The sequence below is a fragment of the Strix aluco genome, chromosome 24 (genome assembly GCF_031877795.1).
Source record: "Strix aluco isolate bStrAlu1 chromosome 24, bStrAlu1.hap1, whole genome shotgun sequence".
Classification (NCBI taxonomy): domain Eukaryota; kingdom Metazoa; phylum Chordata; class Aves; order Strigiformes; family Strigidae; genus Strix; species Strix aluco.
The window spans coordinates 9,825,156-9,844,310 of NC_133954.1; the positions used below are offsets into that span (position 1 = coordinate 9,825,156).

The 19,155-nt window shown below is 57.6% G+C and overlaps 3 protein-coding genes across 6 annotated transcripts in view; 2 read left to right on the top strand and 1 right to left on the bottom strand.

The window, feature by feature from the left end:
- The window catches only part of ACLY (ATP citrate lyase), a 30,319-nt gene extending 29,160 nt beyond the window's left edge, over positions 1-1,159 (bottom strand). For 3 of the 4 annotated variants that reach the window (XM_074849480.1, XM_074849475.1, XM_074849479.1), the window contains exon 1: positions 333-427. The gene's annotated coding sequence lies outside the window, so the exon portion shown is untranslated. Of the gene's footprint in view, positions 1-332; positions 428-1,048 lie in introns of those variants that run through there. The other variant, XM_074849476.1, reaches the window with a different exon arrangement.
- A 1,142-nt stretch (positions 1,160-2,301) lies between these two features.
- ODAD4 (outer dynein arm docking complex subunit 4) lies at positions 2,302-12,847 on the top strand. Its single transcript, XM_074849481.1, has 12 exons — positions 2,302-2,428; positions 2,897-3,028; positions 3,331-3,484; positions 4,586-4,647; positions 5,653-5,809; positions 6,770-6,994; positions 7,988-8,195; positions 10,172-10,258; positions 10,472-10,668; positions 10,861-10,961; positions 11,716-11,794; positions 12,548-12,847. The coding sequence occupies exons 1-12, from the start codon at positions 2,315-2,317 to the stop codon at positions 12,769-12,771; spliced, it is 1,740 nt and encodes a 579-aa protein (XP_074705582.1). The 5' UTR covers positions 2,302-2,314; the 3' UTR covers positions 12,772-12,847.
- Positions 12,848-12,985: 138 nt separating this feature from the next.
- On the top strand, positions 12,986-18,911 carry CNP (2'',3''-cyclic nucleotide 3'' phosphodiesterase). The gene is made up of 4 exons (XM_074849483.1): positions 12,986-13,108; positions 14,851-15,520; positions 16,072-16,214; positions 16,692-18,911. The coding sequence occupies exons 1-4, from the start codon at positions 13,106-13,108 to the stop codon at positions 17,142-17,144; spliced, it is 1,269 nt and encodes a 422-aa protein (XP_074705584.1). The 5' UTR covers positions 12,986-13,105; the 3' UTR covers positions 17,145-18,911.
- Positions 18,912-19,155: the final 244 nt, after the last annotated feature.

Genomic DNA, 19,155 nt, shown 5'->3' on the forward strand with positions numbered 1-19,155 from the left:
CCCGCACCGGGACGCTCCCGGCCGCAAACCGCTACCTGAGCACGACCGCGGCGCTCCCCGCGGGCTGCGGCCCGGCTCCCGGGGCCCCACCGCTCTTCAGCGACCGAGCGGCTGCCGGGACCACCGAGCGACGCGGCTGGTCCCCGCTCTGCCCCCACCCCGGCTCCCAGACACCCCCCCCCACTCCTCCTCCTCCTCCCTCCCCGGGGCGGGAGAGGCGCTGCCCGCCGCCAGCGCGTAGACGCCGCCGCTCTCGCCCGGCCCGCGGCAGCCCCGGCAACAGCTTCCCACCGCGCGGAGCCGGAGCCCGGCGGCCGCCCCCGACCACTCACCCGGGCGCCGCTCGGCCGCGCTGCCCCGCGCCCCGCCCGGCGCTGCCGCCTTTTGTTCGCTGCGGCGCGGCCTCCCCGGCCCATCGGGCTACGGGCGCCACCGCCGCCCATTGGCTGCCGCCGCCGTCACGTGTTCCTTGCCCGAGCGGCGGCCGCGCGCTCATTGGCTGCCGCCGGTGGGGCGCGGCCGCGCGGCCTTGTGGGAGCCGTAGTTCCGCCCCCCCCCGCCGGGACCCCCCCGCGGCCGCGGTCACCGCCAGGCTCGGCGGCCCCAGAAGCGGCCCCCCCCGCCCCCGGGGCAGAGCCGGGCGCCCCTTCCCCGGCGCTGGCTGCGAAACCTCCCCACGGGGCTGTTGTAACCGCGGGGGCGGGAGGCGCCCGCTGGTGCCCACGGTGGGGAGCGGCGGCGCCGCCCGGAGCGCGGGCGGTTCACCGGCGGGCAGCAGCCACCGGGAGTACCGGCGGTACCTCACCGCTGGCGCCGTCCCCAGCGATACGGCAACCGGTGCTGCGGAACGTGCACGGCCCGGAGACACAGCAGACCGGGGGAGGGACGCTGCCGGGGCGGCGGGAGGCCTCGGGCAGGAGGAGCCGTCCTGCCCCCCCGCTCCCCACCGCCCCGTTCTCCAGCCCCCGCGGCTCCTCCGCCTGCCAGAAACAACCGTCGCACCTTCATTTTCCCCTGGTTATCTCCAACCTGTGACCGAAGCACGCACCGAGCGGGTGGCTCCAGCGGCCGGGCCGCTGTGTCCTGTACGACGTTGTCACCGGGCTGGAGCACACAGACACGCTGCTCCTGCCCACCTCGTTGGGGAGAGCGTGTCACACCCGGCGGGGCCAGCGGGGAAAGTCTCCACAGAGAACAGTCACCAAAAACTAAAACTGCCTGAAATTCTCTGCCTGACTCCCTGGGGACAGGGGCGTGTCCCGCTGCCTCCCACTCCAGGGCTCAGCTGGTGTTTGTCTCCCTCCCTCCCTCCCTCCCTCCCACACCGCCGCGCTGCGCAGCCGCCCCAGCCCCGGCCCAGCGGCCACGGAGCGAGGCCGGGCCCCGTCACCCCTGAGCTGGGTCCAGGACTCGGCAGCAGCGCCGAGTTTCCCCGTGGGGGGGTTCGATCTTCCAGGCTACGAGCAGGAGCCTTCCCGAGGAGGACGGACACACCACACACCCCCTCAGTCACCTGGCAGGAACAAATTGCTTCAAACATTAATTTTGGCAGGATCTTACCCAAGGCAAAAACAAAGTCAAGGCTGAAGCCGCTGAGAGCAGAGCAGCAGCAGCATCTCATTCATCTCCTGTTTGTCCAGGGTTGGACACCACAGGGATGAAAGCGGCACCGTGCGCAAGTACCCAAACCACAGAATATTGGCAATTCCAGACGGGGGCGGGGGCTGCCCTGGCCCAAGCCCCGCGGCAGGCTCGTGCCCCGGCTGGGCAGAGGAACCTGCTGGGCTGCCGCTCGCCCGACCCGGCCGCTCGCGCCGTCGCTCTCCAAAGCCGTTCCACCACGCTCCTCGCGCTCCCACACCCCGTTTTTCCGGCCGTGCCTCCAGCGCGGAGCTTTGGAAACGCGGGCGCAAGAACAAAACCCCAAGGGCCACCGGATCCTCCACCGGCCGGACAGGCCGGGCCAGGAGGGGCCAAACGCGAGGCACCACGAGCACCCGGCACTTTTTTGGCAGAAAACGCGCATTTTCCTGCCCATCCAATCAGCGCAGCCCCTCCCACGCGTGCCCTACTTACACCGCACCTCTGACCACCCCGCCCCACCGCCGGGCCTGCGCGGACTCGCCGGGAAGGCGGCGGGGGAACGCGCCCGCCCCCCCCCCACGTGCGGCGACGCGGGAAACTCCCGCCAGGGCGCGGAAAACGGCGGCGTGCGCGGTCCCGTGACGTCACATCCGGGGCGCGGCTCCGCGCCGGAAGTCGGGCCGTTGCCTGGCAGCGGTTGCCAGGCGACGGCGGCGGCGTCGGGCCGGCCATGGCGGCAGCGGCGGACCCGGGGCCGGCCGGCACCTTCCCCAACTTCATGGCCGAGGGGACGCTGCTGTGCCGGCGGGGCGAGTACGACAAGGCGCTGGCCTGCTTCAACAACGTGAGGGCGCCGGGCCGTGCCCGGGGGGGGTGCGAGCGGCGGGAAGGAGCCCGCGGGCATCGAGGCGGCCTGGGGGCGGGAGGGGCCCCTCGGACATGGCGGCCGCGACGGGACGTGCGTGGCGGTGGCCCCCGGGGCCCTGCGGGCGGCGGGCAGAGGTGGCAGCGCCGAGGGGCGCAGGGAGGAACGCGTCCCCCACGGTGAGGAGGTGGCGGCCCGCCGGGGGGGGGGGGGCGGCTGAGGGGCAGCGGCCCCAAGGGCGCCTGGAGGTCACGGCCTGAAGGGAGGTGGCCCACGCGGGGCCGTGCGGGGGGTGCAGTGGGGTTTTTCGGTGAAAAAGTGGGTTTCTCCTCACCCATCGCCCAGACCCATGTCGGGACGGGGCAGGTTGCAGCGAGTACTTGTGCCGGGTCACATCTGTGCTGCAGAGGCAGCACCGCTGGCGTGTCCCCGTCTGCTGCCTTCCAGGCGCTGAAGCTGAGAGCAGGAGACAAGCACTGCCTGGTCGCCCGCTCCAAATGTTACCTGAAACTTGGGGACACGGAAAATTCCCTGAAAGATGCTGAAGCTTCTCTCCAAAACGACAAAACGTTCTCTAAGGTAAACAGCATGAGGTGACAAGAGTCTGGGTGGCCGAGGACCGGTCTGTTATCTGTGAAATTCTGAAGGGGCTGGGAGACAGTGTTGTGTAGAAACAGCTAATTCCAAGCACACCCTTGACATTTTTATTGCTTCCAGAGGAGTGGAGGTGCTTAGTCAGCAATTGAGAAAGAGTTTCAGGATTGGATTTGGTTGTATGCAGATTGCGATAGCACAGGGCTCTCACTTCTGCCTAGCAGGGACATGTGATCTCTGAAGCTTTTTTTTCCTCTTTTTTATTTTTTTTCCAAATGTCATTTTAGGGCCTTTACCAAAAAGCCGAGACGTTATACATCATGGGTGATTTTGAATTTGCATTAGTGTTTTATCATCGAGGCTACAGACTACGTCCAGAACTGCAGAAGTTCAGGCTGGGTATCGAGAAGTCCCAGGAGGCAATTATCAACTGCATTGGAAGTAAGATGTTTCATTTTATGGCCCCTACAAGCACAGCCAGCAGCTGGTCGCTGGACAGCTGACGGCAGATTGGCTCAGTGAGTGACCCAAGGACCCTGCAACAACAGAGTCTCTTTGCTCAGCGGCCACTCTCAGGTGAAACCAGGGAGCACCAAAAAGAGCACAGCCCTGTTCTTTTTTTGGCTGAATGCCCATTCATATACAGTGTCTAATAACCGGTTATGTAAGTAAATTATGACACTAACTTAAATTTCCAAAGTCACCGTGAAAATGTTCTAAATACAGAACCAAGCAGCTCACCTGCTTACGGCCCTACTGAGTACAGAATCTATTCTGAGATCTTTAGGCTAATATTCAAAGTTTGTAATGAGATTTGCTGTGCTACCTGAGACTGGCCTTCCTGAGATCTGACTTTCCTCCAATTTACGTTGCACAAGACCAGTGAAACTGTTGACTCTTGCAGTAGAGCGCTGCTGTCATCATCTCTGGCCTAGATCACAGAACGTCGCCCTGCAGGAGGCAGGAAAGGCCAAGGACCCAGTGGTGTTCGCAGCAGACTGACACCTCCTCCCTCCTCCCTCAGTTCTTCTCTCAGCCACGCTCTCGCACGCCGACAGGCGCGGACAGGCCGTGCACCCCCTCCCAGGCACACAGCCCCTCCTCGGCGGGTGCTGCTGCCCCAGACTCGTGCTCAGGGAACCCGCGTGTCGTGTCGCTCCCGGGGCTGCTGTGAAACCGCCCGGCTGCTCAGGGGCTGCCGAGGTGGATCCCCAGAGCCCGTCCCCTCCCCGCCGGGGCACACCCTGCTGCGCACCCCTCACGGGCCCTGATCCTGCAGATACCTCAGTGCTTTACTCTCCCTCAAATCTGTTGCAAAATTTCCGTCCACCTCCAGTGCCACAGATTAACCTCACATCCCAGCTGCAGAAAAGCTTGACACTCTTTCATATGTGATATTTATTTAAAAAAAACAGGGAAAGTTTCCAGATCTAGCTCGCTTTCTCCATTACTGCAGCTTGGCACATTTACGGTCCTTTTAATTTCTAAAGCCTCTGCACTGCTGTTCTTGAACACTAACAAGTATTTTCTCTGTATTTGCAGGTCCATCCTCAGTTAAGCTGGAGAATAAAGGGGATCTGTGCTTTATAAGCAGGCAGGCAGAGGTACAGTCTGCAGAGCTCTTGCCCTACAAGCTGACTAGAGCTGTTACAGTGCAATACTTTCTGAAATAGGCATTAGAGGGTTGAGAGTTTCTGTAGCAACATGGGTGGGTACAGCTGGTCTGGTGAAGTGCCCTCTGAGCACAGAAAACACACTGACCCCTTGGGAGAGTATTTATACACCTGCTTTTAATGTCATTCTGGCTCAAGCTACGCAAAATTTAAAGAAGGCAGAAGGGCAGGGGAGAGCAACACCCAGAACCAAAGCCCAGGTTGAAGTTTCTCCGCCAGGCGGGCTGGTCCTGCCGGCGCTGTGGATCCCCCATCGAAGGCTAATCAGTAACAGCGCTGGGGTCGGAGCCCGGGTTCATTTATCCACGATGTTTACTTTGGTTTCACCTGATGTTTAAGGTTCACATTTTTGATAACGGACACTGTCTTGATTGCTTCATTTCGGGGTGCTCCAGTGAAGTAGCGCCTCGTTCCTCTGCGACGCCAAACCACACTCCCCTGGGGTCAGCGCTGGGGAGCTCATTGCTGCTCTCAGCTGGAGTGACGGGTACTCCGTGGTAAAAAGAATTTGTACAAAGGGGCCTAAACATGAGCACTGTAACTGTTGGGATTTTGAATGTGAAACTTTAGAAATCCCGACGTTTCAGAAGCCCCGACTGTTACAGCCTCTGTTTCTTTGACTGCGGACCAGACCCGCCTTTCCCCCAGCCTTCACGGCCTCGCACAGCTCTGGCCAGGAACCCGCCCCCGACAATACAAGACCTGGGCAGAACCAACTCTTGCTCTTCCTATAACGCCCCCTCCTGTTCTTGGAGGGGAGGGAGCACAGCGGGGAGCAAAACTGCAGTGGCTCATGACCAAAGCGATGGGTGAGACACTGATTTTTTGCTTTTCTTTAAAAAATAAGTTGGCTCATGTGGAGTGTAAACAAAATTCTGCCAATCCTAGTGTTCCCCACTAATCTCCCCCAACTTCCTTTATTTTTTCTTGCTGTAGAGCAAAAAAGCAAATCAGAAACTCCAAATCAAACCAACTAAGGATCAAAAGAGGACAAGGAAACAGGAACCTGTGAGGAATCCAAAAACAGAGCGAGAGCTTCTTGGAGAACTTTATGCTGACAAGGCCTACCTAGAAAAGTTGCTCGAGGATGAAGGTCTTTCTCCATGTTATTTAACTAAATGCTCTAAGCAAGTTAAGCAAGTTCTTTTTTTTTTTTTTTTTCTTCTTCATATCCCTATGACTACTCTTCCTTCTCTGTATCAGAGCCCACCTCGCACATAGTGCTGGCAGTGGTTGCGAGGGAGGCAGGAGTCTGGAGGGTGCAGGTATTTTTGGAGCCAGATCCAATATTCACAACTATAAGCATATTTCCTTCCCTATTACATGTCAGGCTTTTATAACAAACAATAGATCAAGTCCAAGCAATCTGTGCTGTTGAAATCAAAAGCAGGAACAGTGTCACTGCAAACTACTTCTGTCTTAGTGTTAAATTCCACCAACACTTGCATTAAGTGCAAAGTGTTGCTCCTAAGACTGTAACTCATTTGTGGGTTTGTTATAAATGCTGTTAAGATCAAGATGAAGGATTTGGAGAAGTATCTTAGTTTAGAACTAGGCAGAAAGGTGGTTCCCCTTTAGTAATTCTTCTAGGGAACTCTTTACCCAGTAATAGAGAGGTAATTAAGAATTTAGTCTCCTGGCGGGGTGATGGCATTACTGGCATGAATAATGTCTGTGGCTGCCTGGTCTCCAGGCATGTAAACGCTCTCGCAGTTTCCCTCTTGCAGTCTCACCCACAGGCTGTTCAAACGCCCCACGCAGCCGTTTCTGCCCAGGACATCATCACAGCCAGCCCCAGAACGGCCCCGTCTGGGCTTTGCTCAGCAGAAGGCGGCAGCTAAAGGGGCTGGGAACCAGCTCTGGCTCCCGCGCAGAACGCACGGGCGTTTGCCGTAGCTTCCCTCCTCATCGCATCAGTTCTGGGGAGCACTGAGGACTTTCATTTCTAGGACTGTCTGTCAGAGCAGAAAAACATTCACAACCGTCCCCCACTGAACTGCAGCTTCATCCAGCACCCACATTAATACTCTCCTGGGTTCTACCATCTTTTCAGACTTGATGGAGAGCAGCACAAAGCAGGGGACCAAAGTAGCGGACCTGGTTTTGAGCGGCATTTCCTACCTGGACGCTCGCCGTGAATTCTGGCAGCAGCAGAAGCCTATTTATGCCCGTGAGAGAGAGCGCAAGCTCAGGCAGCAAAGGTGGATCCGGAACAAGACACGAAAACCAGCCGAGGTTGGCAGATACATTGTGAAGAGCATGGAGGACATCCAGCTGTGTAGGTGTCCTGGCTGGAAGCAGCGAGAAAATGATGACTGGCACATGTAATTATTTGCTGTAGTAATAACAGACCAGAACAGCAGTAGCAGTGCAAGCATTGACAAACACCAGTTGGCAGTTTTGGGGAAGTATTTGCGTTTGTATTCTTCACCTTTCCCAACGCTTTCTTAGATACAGAATCCAACACAATTTTTTCCTCAGCTTTTTCTGTACTTGAGGTCTTGCTGGTTGGTTTTCAGGACACCACGTGGATGGCGAAGCCAGGCAGGCCCCTGCTGCGTGCTTAGCAAACGCCTCTGGTCTGGGAATCAGCAGTGGTTTTACTGAGGGAATGCAGGCCACTGCAGTTAATCACTTCTATAGTTCAAAAATACCATTGCAGAGAGATGAAGAAGCTGAGAAACAGTGGTCTGGAAGGAAGGAGTAATTAATCTCTGGTCTCCTTCTCTCTTCCTATGCTACGTATTTACAACCCAGGGAAAAGAGTTTAGTTGTTACTGCAATTCAGTTCTTTTAAGCTACAGCAGCTGGGTGAAGGTGGTGTCAGAAACACCCTGCAGCCCGGCTCCTGCAGCAGGGTGCATCGAACAGAGCTCACCAGGGAAGTGCAAGGGCTCATTTAGGAGATAAAAACCTAAGTGCTGTAGCTAGACCCTCATCTCCAAGGCCAGGCTGCCCTGCGGCAATAACTGAGCTCTCAAAACCTTTGGACAACAAGCATCTTCTCCTTTTTCCTCAGCAGGTGTGAGGTCGTTTCCCTGTACTTACCCCGATGAAAGTGATTTCCAGGAGTGCCAGGTGGAGGGTCAGAAGTGCCATCTCGCAGGGGCAGATTTCTTGGACATTAGAGGGAGGAGTGTAGGAGATGCTGAAGGGTTGGGAGCTCCAGCCTTTCCCCAGCTTTGTCTGAGGGGTACACGAGCACGCCTGGGCTTGCCTCCCGCTGTCACTGTGTCCCCCGCCAGCATTGAACTCTCCTCCCTGTCACCAGTGCTGGCCGGGGACTGCCCTGAGGAGAGCTGCAGGAAAGCTGAGCGGCTGCTGAAAACCGTACAAGGGTGCTCCGAGGATGAAGTTCCCAACAAGAGTGAACTGATTGGAACCCTCCACAGCTGCATTGGGAATGCTCAGTTAGAGATGGGCCGGACAGAGGCAGCTCTGCAGAGTCATAAGATGGATCTGGAATTTGCCAGGCAGAGGTGAGTGCTGAGAGGTTCAGGTGAGTGGGGAAAGGAGGAAAGTGCCTCTGCAAGGGCTTTTAGCATCAGGTAATGTCGTAATTCTCATCTGGAGGTTTAACAGGGCAACGCATTCAGGCTCTGCCCAGGTATCGTGGTCTCTAGTGACTTCTTATCTTCACTATTTCAAAAATAAGGAGGCTGAAGCAGGTTTTTAAAGGACCTAGACCACGTGGCACATCTCAATCTCGGCTGACTCAAAGCAAAAGAGAACCCAAGTCCCAGTCTCAGCACTTGTAGCCTCTAGTACGCACTTCCTTCTCTGGGAGGTTGGGCTCTAAATTACACCAGTTTTCTGCTACATTTTCTCTTAAAATCATTTGCATTCAAACTGTGATAGCAGACTTGAAATATTTATCTAAGAGGTACAATTACCTGCCCATACGTACACATTCTGCAGCTCTTTCAGCTAAAACAGAATGGAGCAAAGTGTAGTCTTAAGATTTAGTAAGAGTTTTGCAGAGCAGAGGAGAAAACACTGAACAGTTGCTTGAACTGAAGTTATTTTGGTTTTATTTTTGCTAATACTGCACAGGACTTTCGAAGTGAAACTGTTTCTCATTTTCACAAATCCCTTTTTAAAATTAATACTGGTTTAAGAAATTTCTGCCTCTCTCCTGGCGATCTCCACTCCCCAGTTTTCCCAAATAAAGTTCAGAATTAGCAGTAGAGAGGCAGGAATGCCATACATCATTTTAGGACTCTTCTGAAGCGATGTCAAGTTGTGTTTCAAGGACGGCGGTGGCTGGGGGGGCTTTGCCCTCTCGTGGCTGGAGCTCAGCAGGGCAAGAGGAGACACGTTAATGCCTCGCAGCGCCCCCGGCAAGGCATTTATCCTCCTTTCATCAGTTTTTTCATTTGTAAGGTAAGGGTAGTCAAAGCAGGCCACTTCCGAAGGTGGGAACCAGGACTAATTAAGGAAAAAAATTAAAGTCCACAGGCTACATTATTATAGAAGCTGCCTCTAGCATGGGGCGAAGGCTCATTCAGAGCAGAGGGAGCAGGGCCTGTTACCCAGAGCCTGCAGACACAGGGCAGGCACGGACCGGTCTGGGTCTTCCCTCTTCTCTTGGGCAGAAATCCGTTAGTATTTGGGACCCGGGAGCTGGCAGGGGACTTCCGTGGGACCCACAGGGCAACTAAGGGAAACAGAGGCAAAGCAAAGTAGAAAGACTTACAAGGGCTGCCAGGTTTGTGCCAAAACAAAAATAAACCCAAAGACAAAACTAAACCACTTCCCCTGTGTCTTACGGGGTGTCGGCTGCAACAGCTGCAGATAAAATCAAAAATCCACCTTGATTTTATGACTTTCAGTCTGATATTGGTCCTTTACCTCTGCTTCTCACCACTTCGCCTGAAGTTATGCTGAGCACCAAAGAAAACACGTACGGCTGAAGAAAGCCCAGACTATGTCAGGAACAAGACTAAGCCGTGTGTGAGCTGGCACAGGCAGGATGCAGGAACAACCACAAAACCACAAGCAAAATGCAAAGAGTAAATTTATTCTCGTTCCCTCGCGAGCGGGGGGATCTCCGCAGCAGCACTCGGGCAGAGGCCCGCGAGCGGGGACGCCGGCGCCGCGCAGCTCGGGCCTTGCCACCCAGAAAGACGAGGAGAAAAAGATCTTGAACCTGCTGCTTTCACCCGTGTATCAGGGATTTTCGCAGGTGTAGTTTTCTACTGTGCTTTGACCTTTCCCGCAGCAGGGCAGGAATCTCAGGCGTGTTCGATAGGTGCCTCAGAGTCTATCCCAGGCCCCTCTCATCTAAACACAGATGTTCTACCTGTCAGGCACACAAAACTAAACAACTGGTGTGATAAACGGGTGTTTCGACACCCCAGCCCATGTCACTTGAGTGTGTTTACAATCCTCCTTGCCAATCTTCCGTTCTATTCCGACAGTCAGCTACTACAATTTCTTTTTCTTTCCATCACAGCGATCTGCCAGATGCCGTGTCCAGAGCCCTCGATAACATTGGCAGAGTTTATGCCAGAATCGGCAAATTCCAGCAAGCCATTGACACGTATGTAAAATTAGCAACAGAAAAGGCATAAGGCTGTTTTGAATTACCTAGATGATGCCTTTTCAGTTTGTTTACTCATACTGGCAGCAAGGGGGGGCTGGGAGATTTTTCATACAACAGTACCTGGAACCCTTTGTTTATAGAATCAGTGGTTGAAATTATAACTGTGCCTGGTGAGATCTGCTAAATGTCTTTCTTACTCTCCGCTCCAAGTTGGGAGGAGAAGATTCCAATGGCAAAATCCAGCCTGGAGAAGACCTGGCTGTTCCATGAAATCGGCCGATGTTACCTGGAGCTGGATAAAGCTGAAGCGGCCCAGAATTACGGCCAGAAGTCCCTGCAGGCGTCAGATGAAGAGGGAGATGTCGAGTGGCAACTCCATGCTACTGTCCTGGTGGCACAAGCACAAGGTACAGGCGTTAGTACCAGTTTTGCTCTAGGGATGGCGACAGCCTGTCCCTTCAGCACCTTGTGAAAACATCTCTGTGATTTAACGGCCAAAGTAACTGTTCAGACTGAGACCCCTCATCAGAGACTCGCTCGATTAACTGTTGTTCTCTTGATCTTGGCTTAAAATAGATGTTTTCATTTGTCTGTTACAGTAAAGTTGAAGGATTACTGGTCTGCGATCACGAACTTTGAAAAAGCCCTGGAGAAGGCAAAGCTTGTTCACGATGAGGCTGCTCAAAGGGCCGTCATTGCTGTAAGTGGGTTGTTGTGAAGAGGAGAAGCTTGGGGCCAGGGCACTAAGTTGGCTCTAACTATTGTCTGGTGAACTGAGAAAACATCACTGCACAGCTGGTGTGTTAAGAGGGGGAAAACGCAGCCTCCGAAGCAGTTTATGTATTGGAAGTTTTGAAACCTCCTGACTCAGAAAACTTAACCCCAGTTTATGAACCAGTCCAACGTATAAAAGGATGAAGCCCTGGCCCTGCTCAGGTCAAGGGAAAATGTTCTTCTGACCTTCCTGGGGCAAGGATTTCCCACAGAGAGTGGCTGATCACAGCTCACCCTTTCCTGCCCTCTCCGAAAGGTCCCAGAGGAGCCACTTTGCATCAGACCATGGAAGAGCGTGTGGGCACGGCCAGGGACCCGCGGGAAAGCGGCCGCCCATTGCCAGCCCCCACTGACCCGGCAGCGGGTTGGGGGATCCGGCTGAGCCCAGCTTGCCAGGCACCAGTTCCAGCACAGGCACCGACACCAGATCCCTCACGGGCATCCAGAGCTGGGGCAGAAAAAGGGTAGTGTGAGAGGGTGGGATCTTCAGGGGAGGGGACGCTTGGTAAGGGCTGAGGCCGGTAGGAATCACCGCAGAGAGGAACAAAGCACACTGTCACAGAGAGCCTTGTGGTAAGAAAGGACCAGGGAACGATAGCAGAGAGCAAAAGAAAACAGGAAAAACTCAAGTATGTAACTGCATGTCTAGAGCTTTCATTAATAAGCCGTATTGCTTTCAGGCCTTGGATGACGTGAGCAAAAGCTTCATCGAGGAGCTGGACAAGAGGAGAGAAGAAGCGAGAGTTTCCTCTGTTAAAGGTAAGTGTCATTTAGACCTCGGCACCCCATAAATGTAAAAATTCTCCGTTTCCCTTCTCTGGAGCACAGACATGTGGGAACAAAGTACCCCGTTCCCCGGTGACAAGCACCTGGATCTCTGGCCCACGTTGCATCCTGCGGGCTAGGACAGGCGAGGGGCTAACGCGGATGTGGAGCTGTAGCCAAGTTATAATTTGTAGCTTCTGGTTTTTGGTAGTGAAGGTTTAATCTTGAGCTGGTATAAACCCAAACAGGTGATGTCGGTGTTGGAGGGGGCTTTGGGCAACCTGGGCTAGTGGAAGGCAGGGGGGCGGGGCTGGGGGGGCTTTGGGGTCCCTTCAACCCAAACCCGTTGGTGACTCCGGCGAAGGAGCCGGCTTTGCCCTCCCCGCCAGACCCTCCGCTCCGCTTTCCGCAGCGCTGGCAGCGGCCCCGGTGCCCCGGCAGCCCCGTGGGGGCCCGGGACTCGCTCAGGAGCAAAACGCGGCTCTAAAAGCGACTGTGACTGAGGCCCGCGGCGCCCCCGGGGCCGGTTCCCTTCGCGCGCCGAGCTGCGACCGGCGCGGGGCAGGAGGGGGCAGCACCTCCCCAGCGGCCCCGGGCCCGCTGCCCCCCACGGGCCTCTCCTGCCCCCCCCCGGCCCCGGGCCGAGCTTCCAGCTGCGGGGCAGAGGCCGGGGGTCTCTTTTCTTGCCCCCCCCTCTCCGATTTCTCAGTGCCGGGACTTGCTTTACTGTTGTTTTTTCCCTCCCAGACGCTGGGTGCAGCGGCGGGACCCCCCGAGACAACTGGGAGCAGCGGAGCGAGAGGGCGGGGAGCGGCCCGGGGGGGCGGGAAGAGGCGAAGCAAAAAGAAGGTGCCGGGAACTGCGAAGACGCAGCTGGAAAGGCCAAGGAAGGGGCAGGTGGAGGAACAAAGGCCGGAGGAAGCGGCGAGCGGGAGCGGCGGGGAAGGCCCCGACCCGACGGGAGCCCCTGAGAGCCGCGGGGCCGCCGCCCCGCCCCGCGCTCGGCGCTGCGCGGGCGCGCTGCAAACACGAGCTCTGCCCTGAGAACCCGACCCCGACCCTCCCTGCGCCCCCCCCCGCGCCCACGCGTGGGGCGAAGCCGCGGGAAAGCGCCGCCCCCCCCCCTCCATCCCTCCCCGTCCCGGGCGGGGACCGAGCTCCGGGCACCCCCCAACCGCCGCCCCCGGGGGAGGGTCCGGCCCGGCCCCCCGCGCCTGCGCGGTCACGGGGGGGGGGCCCCGGCGCTATGAAAGGGGCCGCGGCCGTGCCCGCCCCAGAGCCGCTTCCCCGCGCCGCTCCCTCACCATGGTAAGCGGGGTCGGGGCCCCCCCGGGCGCTGGGTTTCGTTTCCCGGGTGGGGGGAGGAAGCTCCGGCGTGGCCCGACACGGGGGTGCTGGGCGCGGGGGGGTGCCCGGGTCGGGGGGTGCAGCCGGGCGCAACCCCGGGGTCCCCGCGGTGCAGCGGCTCCGCCCGGGGGGGTCCCGGGCCGCCCTGGGCACGACCCCCCCGCCCGATGCCTGGAGCACTCGCTCCCTCCGCGCGAGGCCCCGTCCCTGGGGGGCCCCGGGGCGCGCAGACAAGCGGGGGCTTTGTGGGGCCGGGCCGGGGGGGTGGCGGGGCTGTGCGGGGCCATTGTCCGGGCCCCCGCCGTGAGCGCGGCCATTGTCCTCCGGGCTGGGCGCGAACAATGCGGGGGGGGGGCGGACATTGTTCCTTTGTTCGGCGCTGGACAAGCGGCCGCAGTCGCCGCCATCGCCGGCAGCTGCCTGCGGGACCCTGCCCGACCCGACCCTCGGCCCCGAGCGGCTGCACCCCGTCCGCTCCCTCCCGGGGGGGGCTCGGGGGGGCGCGGGGTCCCCCGCTCTGCTCGGGGGCCCGGCCGGGTTCGGGAGCGGGCGCGGTGCTGGGGGGCACCGCCCCGGGGTGCTGCGCGACCCTGGGGGCAGGGGGGGCCGGTCCCGGGGTGCTTCGGAACCAAAACCCGCCTCCGCGTTCCCCAATAAGGGGCAGAAAAGTGAATCCCCTGAACTCGGTGTTTTCTAAGCAACAGCCTCGCCCTGGGCTCGTTTCTCAGCCGTGGGCAACCCCCCCCCCCCCCCCCGGCAAAACCTCCTCCAGCATCGCCCGCGGCCACTGGTCACCGGGGCTGGTCACGGCCGGGCGGGGGGGTGGAGGGTCACGCACTGACCCGCGGACCAGCGGCCGCCCCGCTGAGGCTACTGAGAACCCGCAGAGCTGGAGAAATCCCGCGTCTCCTCCCAGGCCCTGCTGGGAACCGCCCGGGACTCCAGTTCCCGGGGGGGAGCCTGGGCCAGCGCCGCCCCCCCCTCCCGGCTCACTCGCCGCTGCCGAGCGCGGCCGTCGCGGCTGGTTTCGCTTTCGGGTTCCGCTGCTGGGGGGGGCCGAGGGTAGCGGCAGCGATCGCACTTGTGCTTCATCCCAAGAGGAGCCCGAACCCCGCCCCGAGCGCTCGGGGCGCTCATGGGGAAATGGCAGGTCCCGGCGCCGCCCCGGGGGGGGGCTCCGCTCAGGAACAGCCTTTGCTGCGGGGCCGGGGGTCCCTGAGCTCCTGCAGCCCCTTCGCCCTCCCCGCAGCCGCCCCAACCTGCCGGGACTCCGGTTCCCCGGCGGAGCTCCCCGCCACACGCCGCAGCCTCGCCGTCGAGTAGGACAAGCTGCTGTCGGTGTTCAGAAATAAATTGGGCCCTCGAAGGGCTCTGCCCGGGCTGCAGCTTCGGCAGCTCGTGGTGCCCGTGAGACCGCGGCTGCTGCCACGTGACGGGGAAAACTTCCCCTTCCCGGTCCGGCCGCGGGCGCAGCGGGGAGCGGAGCTGCACCTGCGGCCCCTCGGGTCAGGGCCGGGGCCGGGGGGGTGGGACGGGGCGCGGGTCCCCCTGCGGCACCCGCCGGGGTGGCTGTGGGGTGGTCCTAGCTGAGGTGGGGGACGCGGGGGCAGAGGTGCTCCCCACACCCCCGCTCCTCCCAGCACCGGGGACAGGCGGGCTCCGGGGGTTGGTAGCCTGCAAAATATTTCCTTCTTGCATTTCAGAACAGAGGCTTCTCAAAGAAGAGTCACACGTTCCTGCCTAAAATATTTAAAAAAATGTCTGCTCAATCCACGAAAGAAAGACCCGAAAGCTTGCAGTTCCCTTTCCTTGACGATGAAGATACCATCTCCACAGTCAAAGAATCTAAAACCTTCTTTATTTTACGAGGCCTGCCGGGCAGTGGGAAGTCCACTCTCGCCCAGGCTATTCAGGATCGGTACAAAGATGCCTGCAAGGTCATCTCGGTTGATAGCTATAAAATCACCCCTTTAATAAGAAGCACCGTTCCTGAAGAGTATTCAAAGGTGGATGAGGATCTAGTTGACTATTGCAAACGAGACATCAGCGTTATCGTTTTGGATGACACTCACCATGAGAGGGAACGACTGGACCAACTCTTTGATATCGCTGACAAATACCGGTACAAAGTCATCTTTGCCGAGCCCAAAACCCAGTGGCGGCTGGATTGTTCGCAGCTGAAGGAAAAGAACCAGTGGAAACTGTCGGTGGAAGAGCTGAAGAAGATGAAGCCGAGCTTGGAGAAGGAATTCCTACCCATGTATTTTGGGTGGTTTTTGAGCAAAAGAAGTTCAGAGATCCTGAGGAAGGCTGGCCAGGCCTTCTTAGATGAGCTTGGAAGTCTCAAAGCCTTCAAAAAGGAGAGTAAATACTGTATGTATAGAAGTGTCTTACATCTGTTGGTGAAATGTTAACAGTCAGCGAATGGACCGAGCTCAGTCAGCTTCTAAAGTGAATTTCCAGTGAAGGTTAGCAAGGAGAAGAACTGTTGAAGGCTACTGATCTGTTCCCCATAGCTGACAGAGTTGCTGTTGTAATTAAAAATAAACAAACCAGTTTTTCCTAAGGAGCCTGTCCAGCTCTGGCGCTGCAGGAGCTGCCTTCGGCCGGCAGCAGCGTTGTGCCGGGGGGCTCAGCATCCCCTGGGCGCTGCCGTGAGCTGGAGACAAAGGGAGAGACTGAACCACCTCGTCCCCGAGGGGATCGTGCAGTGTCAAGGTTAAGACGAGCCATGATGATACAGAGAAGCTTCTGTTGTCTGTTACATCCCCTGTTAGCCCGGGGGGAGGGAGGAGTTTTACCCACCCATCAAGTCCTTTTCAGCAGTTAAAGATGAAACACAAAGGTTGGGGAAGGGACTTAGGCTCCTGGGTGACATCAGGGGATCGCGTTTTGATACTGATATTGTTTACTTGTATTTGCAGTTGCTTCCGCTATTGAAGACCCCAAAATAAAAATAGATCTCACCAGCTACTTCGTGAAGAGGCCGCCCGGGGTCTTACACTGCACCACAAAATACACCGACTTTGGAAAAGCAGCTGGAGCCGAGGAATACGCACAGCAAGAAGTGAGTATGTGACCCCCGTGACCCCTGTCCTGTCCCGACCCCCCCAGGGGATCCACGAGCTCCCCGGGGGGGGGACACGTGGCTTTGCTGGAGCCGAGAGGGCAACTGGGGACTGTGGCTACGTCCGTCCACGTGGCCTGTGCAATGGAAAAGTCGTAATTGTGGGGGAGATGGATGTTTTCCAAACAAAATACTCCTGCCCCCCCCAGCCCCCACTTGCAGCATCATCTCCCATAGCCTGATTTGAACGATGATGAATTTAAGGTATTTACACTTCCAGCTAAATTATTTCAAAACAGCTAAGCCCAAGTTAAATATCGCAATTTGTGAAGGAGAGATGTAACCAGCTCCGAATTCATGGAGCAGGAACTTCAGGCGCGACCCTCCAGTCGCACCCGGCGCCTCCGATGTGCCCGAGCGGGAGCGGCCGAGCCCCCGTCCCGCCTGTGGCTAAAGCTCTGTCCTCCCCCCTCGCAGGCGGTGAAGGCTTCCTACGGCAAAGGCTTCACCTTGTCCATCTCTGCTCTCTTCATCACCACAAAAACTGTCGGGGCTCGCGTAGAGCTGAGCGAACAGCAGCTGCTGCTGTGGCCTGGGGACGCCGATAAGATCCTGCCCACCGACAGCCTCCCGCGGGGCAGCCGCGCTCACGTCACCCTCGGCTGCGCCAACAGCGTCGAAGCCGTCCAGACCGGGCTGGATCTGCTGGAGTTTGTGAAACTGGAAAAGGCAGGGAACAAAGGGGAAGAAGTGGGGGAAATTGGAGGAGGGAAACTGCTGTATTTTGGTAACGGTATGTGGATGCTCACCCTTTCTAAAAAGATCGATGTGAAGGCAATATTCTCGGGTTACTATGGAAAAGGAAAACTTGTGCCAACGCAGAGCACCAACAAACGGGGCTCTGCCTTCAGTTCCTGCACCATCATCTAGGGCAGGGCAGGGCAGCTGGCTGGGTTGTTTTTAAAAGGCAAGTAACTCCTGTAACCTTTAAAAGTGTAAAGAGAAATAATTCTACCTTACTAAAGTCAGCCCTTTCGCCAGCCCCTCTGGGGAGAGTTTATTGGCCTCGAACAAGGAAGAAAACAAGCAACTCCTGACTGACAAGGGAAAACTGTCCCGTAACTGGTGCCAGTAACTGAAGTGCTGCTGAGTGTATTTTAATGACGTTTTGGAAGAACCAGCCGTGGCGTTCTGCTTGTTTTCTTCCTCAGAGGAAGATCAACTCTGGCCTTGTAGCGCTTCCCCATGAACCACAATCGTTAGAGCTTTCCCTGTCGGTACGAGCGGTGGCAGAGCAAAGCCTGGACGGAGCCGCCCCGAGGCCACGCGACGCGTGTGACGCCGCTGCCCCACTCCCGCAGCCGGGGGCTGGGATCAGCCGTTCGGGAGCGGAATTGCTGGGTCAGACCCGTGGGACCCGCTCGTGGCCCCCCCTGCTCCGGCGGGGCAGGTTCCGGTAGCTCAGCCCACCAGTGGGACCCTGCAGAGCGCAGGGGGGTCCCCAGCCCCGCGGGCGGCCGGGCTCTGCCCCGCTCACGTTTCCCCTGGGTGGGGGGACGGGCCCCCCTGGCGAGCGGCGCAGGAGCCGGACGGGCTCTGACAGCGGCCGCGGACTTAAAGGCGACGAGCAAAATCCCAGGAGGGGGATTCGGCTCCAGCCACGTGTCGGGGGGGGGCTGGACCAAGCCCTGTCCAGGGGCCTTGGCCTGTAGGGAACAATCCTGCCATGGCAGGGAGTGGAAGAGATGAACTAACATCTTTTCCATCTTATTTTATAGAAACTAAAATCGTGTCTGAAGTACAGAACTGCACTTCATGCAAGATTTTACTACTTTTCTCTAATGCACTTGAATGTTAAGTTAGGGTGGCAGTAACACTGTAATGTAGGACCTAAGTGGAGGTATCGTAACCGCGTAACTCACGTCTGCTCAAACCTAAACCCTCGGCTGGGACTAGCGCTAACGACCAAGCTCCTGTTGGCCGGAGCTTTACTGAGCCTCGGCCTGAGCCTCTGCCGGCTGGGGCTGGTCACTGCTTCACCCTAACACAAAGCTCAACTAACAGATCCCGATCAGGACAACCTGAAACTCTGGCTCAGCCTTTGTGAACTCACAGTGAAATTAATCCCCTGTTAATCCATGTAAATACTGACTGTGCTCGACAAGCGCGTGCTGCGTCTGTCAGGGAGCTGTGGCGGGAGCCGGCGCTTCCCCTGGGGCTGCTCAGGACAGAGGCCAGGACGGCTCTGGGGCTGCTCTGGGGAGCGCTCGGCAAGTTCACCAACAGAGCCAAACACTCCTGCTGTTTCAAAACGATGGATGATAAATTCTTGTTAGAACGTAAAAGAATTATATATACACAGCCCTGTAATCCCCCCTTCCCCTCCCCAGAGGAACCCCGGCTGGTTCTGCAGAGGGCGAGTGCCTGATGCTCAGCCTGGGCCTCTCCTTTGTTCCCTCAGAGCTTTAAAACCGCGTTTAGCAGCGCAGGCCCAGGGCCGCTCCTGGGGGAGTGCGGGAGCGCCCCGACCCCCCGCCCTCCCTGCCCCGGGAACTCCAGCTCCCACCCGGCACCGAAACGCGCAGCTGGAAAATCGTGTTTCTTTGCCTGTTCAAGAACAACAGTGAGACCGTCGTCATTTAAGTTTTTATTAGTTTGTACATCATATACAGTTTATAATAAAGTAAACCAATTGCATATGGTTTTGCTTCAGTCTGTGATATTCTTCATATAAACACATCATTATGAATTATGCCTAATGAAGTAAACAACAAATATTCACATTTTTACCATTCACATCCTAGAAAGGTTTCAGGGTCCGGGGAGGGACAGTGTCACACCGTGTGAAGCCCGTCTTGGAGAGGACGGCGGGTTTGGCAAAGCGATGGGGACAGCGATTGCTCCATGCAATACTCCCTCCCTCCCACGGGAGAGGGGACGA

Excerpts from the sequence above, each read along its gene's own strand:
- ODAD4 (XM_074849481.1), top strand. The coding sequence starts at position 2,315 with ATGGCGGCAGCGGCGGACCCGGGGCCGGCCGGCACCTTCCCCAACTTC. Across the intron at positions 2,429-2,896 it reads CGCTGGCCTGCTTCAACAAC|GCGCTGAAGCTGAGAGCAGG; the intron begins GTGAGGGCGCCG and ends GCTGCCTTCCAG. Across the intron at positions 3,029-3,330 it reads ACGACAAAACGTTCTCTAAG|GGCCTTTACCAAAAAGCCGA; the intron begins GTAAACAGCATG and ends ATGTCATTTTAG.
- CNP (XM_074849483.1), top strand. Across the intron at positions 15,521-16,071 it reads CAAAAAGGAGAGTAAATACT|TTGCTTCCGCTATTGAAGAC; the intron begins GTATGTATAGAA and ends TTGTATTTGCAG. Across the intron at positions 16,215-16,691 it reads AGGAATACGCACAGCAAGAA|GCGGTGAAGGCTTCCTACGG; the intron begins GTGAGTATGTGA and ends CCCCCCTCGCAG.